Genomic DNA, 8,225 nt, shown 5'->3' on the forward strand with positions numbered 1-8,225 from the left:
TGCAATGCAGACATACCCTAGATGGCTGGGAAGTGAGCAGAGAGACTCAATATCTGAGAGATAGCTGAGCCATTAGCAATTATCTTTGAAAAGTCATGGAAGATGGGAGACGTTCCAGAAGCCTGGAAAAGGGCAAATATAGTGCCCATCTATAAAAAGGGAAATAAGGACAACCCGGGGAATTACAGACCAGTCAGCTTAACTTCTGTACCCGGAAAGATAATGGAGCAAATAATTAAGCAATCAATTTGCAAACACCTAGAAGATAATAAGGTGATAAATAACAGTCAGTGTGGATTTGTCAAGAACAAATTGTGTCAGACCAACCTGATAGCTTTCTTTGACAGGGTAACAAGCCTTGTGGATAGGGGGAAACAGTAGATGTGGTATATCTTGACTTTAGTAAGGCTTTTGATACGGTCTCACGTGACCTTCTCATAAACAAACTAGGGAAATACAACCTAGATGGAGCTACTATAAGGTGGGTGCATAACTGGTTGGAAAATCATTCCCAGAGAGTAGTTATTAGTGGTTCACAGTCATGCTGGAAGGGCATAACAAGTGGGGTCCCACTGGGATCAGTTCTGGGTCCGGTTCTATTCAATATCTTCATCAATGATTTAGATAATGGCATAGAGAGTACACTTATAACGTTGCGGACGATACCAAGCTGGGAGGGGTTGCAAGTGCTTTGGAGGATAGGATTAAAATTCAAAATGATCTAGACAAATTGGAGAAATGGTCTGAAGTAAATAGGATGAAATTCAATAAGGACAAATGCAAAGTACTCCACTTAGGAAGGAACAATCAGTTGCACACATACAAAATGGGAAATGACTGCCTAGGAAGGAGTGCTGTGGAAAGGGATCTGGGGGTCATAGTGGATCACAGGCTAAATATGAATCAACAGTGTAACGCTGTTGCAAAAAAGCAAACATCATTTGGGATGTATTAGCAGGAGTATTGTAAGCAATACACGAGAAGTAATTCTTCTGCTCTACTCTGTGCTGATTAGGCCTCAACTGGAGTATTGTGTCCAATTCTGGGTGTCACATTTCAGGAAAGATGTGGACAAATTGGAGACAGTCCAGAGAAGAGCAACAAAAATTATTAAAGGTCTAGAAAACATGACCTATGAGGGAAGATTGAAAAAATTGGGTTTGTTTGTTCTGGAGAAGAGAAGACTGGGCGGGGGATGGGAGGGACGTAACAGTTTTCAAGTATGTAAAAGGTTGTTACAAGAAGGAGGAAGAAAAATTGTTTTTCTTAACCTCTGAGGATAGGACAAGAAGCAATGGGCTTAAATTGCAGCAAGGGAAGTTTAGGTTGGACATTAGGAAAAACTTCCTAACTGTCAGAGTGGTTAAGCACTGGAAAAAATTGCCTAGGGAGGTGGTGGAATCTCCATCATTGGAGATTTCTTAAGAGCAGGTTGGACAAACACCTGTCAGGGATGGTCTAGATAATACTTAGTCCTGCCTTGAATGCAGGGGACTGGACTAGATGACCTCTCGAGGTCCCTTCCAGTTCTATGATTCTGTGAATAAGAGAGAAGCCACTCGGGAGAGGAAATTGAGCTATTAAGGTGTGGGGAATGGGCCTGGCAGGAGTCAAACAAAATTAGGTGGGTGATAAGGGTGCATTCTCCCTCAAAAATATTTTTTTGCTTTTCTTCATGAAGTCCATAGTAACCAAAAAAAAGGGGGGGGGGCCTATTTCAGTAATGTAATTGGGGGAGGGGGAACTTGCCTGGCCTGCTATAATTTGTGTGTGTGTATAATGTAGATTGTTCATTGCAGTTATCTGTTTCTCCCTCTCCCCCATTCCATTCCATTCATTTGCATGCTGGTTCTTTTCTTGGGGACGTTACTGAGAGTCAAGCCGTCACCTCAATCTGATAGCTTTTTATTTTAGACTTGTAGAAAGCTTAGGTTCAAAGACACTTTAAAGAGTCTGTTTTAATAGTCGCCCCAGTGATCATGCTTGATCCCTTGTTCCTGGTGAGCAGAGGCTGACACCACTACAAAGATTTGTGCTTGGTCCCTGGTCAGTAAGGTGCCTCCTGTCATTTTTTGGTGATTCCCTTGGCTGATTAAGAAGTGACATTGACAGGCACCAGAGGGAGCTCTCATCTGTCAGAAAGACAGTTGGCCCCACTCTCGGGACCTTTGAAACTAAGGGAAGTTGAGGCCAAAAATCGACTGGGAGAATAATCCGTGGGGCTCAAACGCCATGCATTCCTTCCTCCAAGGAACGAAAAAGTATTAAAGGAATCAGCCTCTAATTCTGTTTTATACTATACAATTGAAAGCCTTCAGCATCTCTATTTATTTAGTCTGTTGTGCTTATTGTTTTATTTTAAATGATCATCTTAAATTATTTTTCCTGCATATACAAATTAGGAACAGCAATTTGTCTCCTTCACACCCTAGGTCTCTCATTGTAGATATAATTAGGAATATTAAAGCACTATTACTATAGAAAGGAAAGTTTTGTACAAAAGAGTCTTGCCATTTTTGTTTTTATTAACATAAAAAGGTCAAAATTACATATGCCAGATGTGGCTCACTCCCCCCCCCCTTCTTTATATGTTACTTAATATAAGGCTTTAATATTCAGTTTGCCATTAAGAAATCAAACTTGATGGTTTGGGATTTGGCACTTGCAAAAGCATCTGTGATAATGATGCAGAAAAATCCTTCAGAACTTTTATGGTAGGGATGGTGGTGACTGAGTTAGATCATAACATGCCAGATCAAACTTGACTAGACAAAAGAGAGTGCAGAGTGATGCAACCCCTGGTTTGGATTATACATAAAAAGAACACAAACACACACATGCACACAAATTCCATAAAGTCTCTGGGAATTTTATTAGAATGCAGACATCCTTACTTGACCATATATCGTACACTGACAACTACCTGATGGGCAGGAAAGGATGAGTTAATAATGCCTGCTGATTAAACAGCACAACTGCTGATGTAAACTTAGTACAGTCCTGGCGGTCAGATTACTGTGATCTATAACAGACATAAATAGATTGCAGAGGCATACATTGCAAAAACCAAATAGGTTTTTTTTAATGATATAGGCTAATTTTGTTCTGATGACTCAAAGGACAGCTCAGCACTATGTAAAATAAAGCCTAAATATTTCAATCTGTTGCTACAGTAGGGCCATTTGGAAATTTAATTGTTCCAAAACATAGTTAATTTTGTGCTTCAAATGTTAGGTTATTTGTTGGTTTTCATTCAGGATGCTGCAGTTTTTCCCAAATCAATATAGTATTTTCTCAAAGTGCAGTTATTCATCAGGGAACTAAACAGCCGGTGCCTGTGTACACACACGTTCACCTCTTTGATAAATGATTTACAAAAACAGTTTTAAAAAGCAGAGAAATGTGGGATAAGAATTAATTACGGGGCCCTTCCTTCCTTTCTGCCTTAGAGAAAAAAAATCAGTAGTGACTGTTTGTCAAAGAGGAAGTAACCAGTTGGTTCCCCTGGGGCAGATGTGAGCATATGCATTCTCCCAAATCTTCACAAAACTGGTGGTCTTCTGTTGCGTCTTGTTCCTGAAAGATGTTAGCACCTATCTGATGTGCTGAGCCTCCTTCCCCCGATTCCCACTGACTTCAATGAGAGTGAAGGGCAACCGGCTGGGATGCTCAACCTACTTAACCCCAGAGCTAGCAGGATTAAGCACAGTGCCAGTGTAACCTACACACCTTCTGGGTGTGGTGTTCTATCCCATCTATTGCCACTGAGACCACTTAAAGAGAGAGCAATTAATGAGTCTGCTCTACAGGCTTAGATAACAGCCAGTTGGCTTTTAGCTCATGCTATAGAGAGGCTCATGCACTAAGCTCCAGAGGTCCCACGTTTGATCCCACCCGCCAACTACCAGGGTCTGTCGGTGTTACACTAGCAAATTTGTTGCTACATAAGGGCCATTTGGAAATTTAATTGTTCCAAAACATAGTTAATTTTGTGCTTCAAATGTTAGGTTATTTGTTGGTTTTCATTCAGGATGCTGCAGTTTTTCCCAAATCAATATAGTATTTTATCAAATTGCGGTTACTCATCAGGGAACTAAACAGCTGGTGCCTGTGTACACACACATGTGCACCACTTTGATAAATGATTTACAAAAACAGTTTTAAATGGGTATATGCCATTTTGAGACTCAGTGATATCTCTAGGACCACACAGCAAATCAACGTCAGTTGGAGTTTCTTCTCTCTATTATTTTAAAAGACTTTGCCTCCTCTTCTCAGGGTGGTGGCTACCACCATTGGTAGGGCAGAGTCTAGGAGAAGGACAGCTAGGCTACTGGCGATGGGACAGCTTCACAAGTTTCCTAGTCTTCCAATTTGGACTGTGTGTGTGGGAGTTGGCCCTGTGCAACAATCTGAACTGTCTCCTGAAGCATTTGATGTGCTACAGAGCCAGCATGTGTTACTTTCTGGGTCTTGCCTGGGTTAGACAACCACTGATATTTTCTGCTAGATCAAACCCTTAGTTTTAACAAATTGTCAAACAAAATTCAAAAGACGTTGTTGCTGCATGGAATCAGTATACACAGGTCTTCCTGTGCTTATAGTACTCAATAGAGAAAATAAACAGTGATTTGTCTGATTCTTTCACCTGACTTATTTAGTATCATTCAGTTCGCATCTGTAGCTCATTGCGATTCCTTTGTACCCATGTGGTTGTCATGGTTGTGTGGGTAACTTCCACCTAGCTCTGGAAAAGATCCGCATCTGCCTTTTCTCTCTGTCAGATCAGACAGACAATCACAGACACACAGGGATACTCTTTGGGGAGATGGGTTATTATGTCTTCCTGACTTTTGATGTGAAACTCCTTCCCCCGCCCCCCCTTTTACTAAGCCCTGTGTAATCTATCTTCTGATTTATCTCGTTCCACCTAAGACCGCACAGCTGAGTGGATCTTTTTGGTTTAAGCATCATTGTTGATCTTTATTTTAAAGAGGAAAAGTAAATTCTCCCCAGTGAATTTTGTTTCTGTGTGTTCAAACCAGAGACCTTCTCTAATGGCTTCCAGCATGATACTGTGCTAGTCCCAGGAGTGTGCTGGGCTCTTGTGAACTAAGAAAGGTCTTTCTGAAGAGTTGATTAATGGACCATCCCAGCACAAGGAATTAGATATCCTGTTTCTGACATACAGAACTAAATGATATGAATCCATACAAGAGGCCTCTCATTTGTTGAGGAACCTGTATTGCTACAGCTGTATTTTTTCTGTTGGGAATTTACCTCAGTGTTTACTCTAATTAGAAGAGACCAGCATACTCTCAGTGGACCAGAACTCTTGTGGCCCCCAACATATCCTGCAGCATTTCCGTTTTCTTCTTTCCCCCTTCATGCAGTTCAAGATTTGCTGTGATTTGTTATTATGTTTCTGTCCATCTACGGAGGGCAGGGGAGAAACCCACAACACAGACTCTGCTGTTCAATTCAACTTGATTTGTCATTTTTTTCATTCTTGTTTTTCTGTCTAGTTCCTTTCCCTTGTCAGTGCCTCTCAATTTTTGGAGGGAGAAATAAAGACAGAGTTAAAAACAATTAGAGCCCAAAAGATTAAAATGGAGCAACTAATTGACTATATGGAGAGAGAGAGAGAGAGTGTGAAACATTTAAAACTAGTCTGGATAAAGCACTAAAAAACTCACTTCAGGGAACAATCTTGCACTGGCAAGGGGAAGGACTCGGTGACCTAATAAGCCATCTCCATTTCTGACTTGTGGGTCAGAATCTCCCCTGTGCTGTGTCCCCTTTGCACCATGGTACTGGTGCAGAACAGCCCTAGCAACACTGACACATTCAGCCCTGGCAATAACACCCAGCCTAGGGGGATTCTCTAGTGGCACAACAGCTCCCATGCTATCCCCCTCCCAGATGTCAGTGTAAGGAGCATCACTGGGGGAAAGGGTGTGGGACCAGGGCTTCCCTGTGCCCTACAGTTCCTCGTTGTTGTCAACCCCGTGGGGCCATTACCAGCCAGGCACTCTGCTTTATGCCAGGGGACCAGTCCAGCACACAGATCACCCAAGACGGGGGGGAGGAGCACAAAGAATGACTTCAATACACATGCACACACATCCCTCCTGAGTGTCAGCATATGCGCCTTGGCCACCACCAAGAACCTGAGCCTGTAATTAAAAATACAATCAGATCCTAAGTAGGATCCTAAACTGTATGTGGAAATCCAAAATTCAATTAACTAAAAGGACTAGTTTATAATGTATAACAGCACCACAGTAAAGAGAAAGAATATGAATGCATTACAGACCGAATAAGAGATACTCCTGGCACAGTAAAGAATTAGACCTTCCTGAAAGCTTTAGTTTGCTCTAGTTGAAGTATTTTACTTCCTTTTACATGTTAAAGTAACATTGATAGTTGCATCTGTTTCTTTTATGCGCATGTGTTTCTCTCTGGTACAATCAGCTATCTTTCTTTCTATGCTACTACAGTGTCTAGCCTTTCATTGTCTTGAAGCCACTCCCCCTCTTAAGAATGTAACCTTCATTGGAGTGAGGCAGAGGAAAGGTGTGTTGTTTTAAATGAGTAAATGCCAGTGGATGATCTCCACTGGCATTTACACACACAGTGGTGTGAAGTTCAGTCCAGGTCCTCTGTGTGATAGCTCTCCTTAAAGTTATTCAATAGCAATAACACTTCTGTTCCTTCATCATTACAGAACACAAGCTGTAAAACACCGCGGACCCAACTCGCTAACCGTTTGTCTGAGTGTAATTTCTGGCAATGGTTCAGTCTGAATATCAAGAGGCAACATTCTGTTTGTGCCTCTCAGTTTTTAATTACAAAATGCCTCTGGTATTTCATGTAATGCATGGTATTTACAAGATCCTTACAGCAAAATGAGTGTTAGTGTCACAAACCGTGGCAGCTTTACCATTATCATTACATCTTTTTCAGGTCCGTTACGCTGGTGCTGCTGACAGCGCGGTTCAGTTTATCTTCTATCAGCCCATCATTCACCGATGGAGGGAAACTGATTTCTTTCCTTGTTCAGCATCCTGTGGAGGAGGTAATATATAGCGTGTGTGTGAGAGAGAGAGAGAGATCCCACCTACTAGATAGCTCAGACCTGCTCAGTTATTTGTGACTGTGGCCTTCTAGTGGCTAGTCTACAGAAAACGTGAGCACGAATACTACTGCAGGTAAGGGAGATTCTCCTGTCACTTCCATGGTAGTAGCCTGTATTTTTGGAGTAGAAAGTCCTAAATTCTATTGTTGCTGAAACCTTGAAGACCATGTGGCCATAGTGAATGATAAAGCTATCAAATAATGGCCCAGATTAAGTGGTATAAAGCTGGTGTGATGGCTACTGTTGATAAATTGTATAGTCAGTTGCTTGATCTCACTTTGGTTTGTTATAAAATATACTCAAGATGCCAAATAACCAATGTCAGCCAGGTTTATTGCTCTAAGCCAATAATAATATAGTACAGGGGGAAAGGTTCTATATGATACCAGTCTCCGGGAACCGTATTGTGCAGCGTTGTTACATTACAGCATTACGTGCTTTCCAAGTTACAAATTTCAGCTGGTATTATTTATATGATGATTTTACAAGTTCTCTTTACTAGGGCTGTCGATTAATCGCAGTTAACTAACGCAATTAACTCAAAAAATTAATTGTGATTAAAAAAAATAATTCTGATTAATTGTAGTTTTAATCACACTTTTAAACAATAGAATACCAAATGAAATTTACTAAATATTTTTGGATGTTTTTCTACATTTTCAAATATATGGATTTAAATTAAAACACAGAATACAAAGTGTAACAGTGCTCATTTTATATTATTATTTTTGATTACAAATATTTGCATTATAAAAATGACAAACAAAAGAAATAGTATTTTTCAATTCACCTCATATAAGTACTGTAGTGCAATCTCTTTATCGTGCAAGTCTAATTTACAAATCTAGATTTTTTTGTTACATCACTACTCAAAAATAAAACAATGTAAAACTTTAGAGAGATAATGCTACCCGCTTCTTATTTACAATGTCACCTGAAAGTGAGAATAGGCATTCGCATGGCACTGTTGCTGCAAGATATTTACATCACAAGATATTTACATGCCAGATGCCCTAAAGATTCGTATGTCCCTTCATGCTTCAACCACCATTCCAGAGGACATGCGTCCATGCTGATGATGGGTTCT

The 8,225-nt window shown here is 40.6% G+C and overlaps 1 protein-coding gene across 2 annotated transcripts in view; it reads left to right on the plus strand.

Moving 5' to 3' along the window:
- ADAMTSL1 (ADAMTS like 1) overlaps positions 1-8,225 on the plus strand; it is a 274,580-nt gene that overhangs the window by 105,933 nt on the left and 160,422 nt on the right. For both annotated transcript variants that reach the window (XM_026652366.2, XM_026652367.2), the window contains exon 8: positions 6,967-7,078. In XM_026652366.2, coding sequence (XP_026508151.1) covers positions 6,967-7,078 — 112 coding nt within the window. The remainder of the gene's footprint in view (positions 1-6,966; positions 7,079-8,225) is intronic.

Source organism: Terrapene carolina, unplaced genomic scaffold, assembly GCF_002925995.2.
Source record: "Terrapene carolina triunguis isolate 2854851 unplaced genomic scaffold, T_m_triunguis-2.0 Scaffold113, whole genome shotgun sequence".
Lineage (NCBI taxonomy): Eukaryota > Metazoa > Chordata > Testudines > Emydidae > Terrapene > Terrapene triunguis.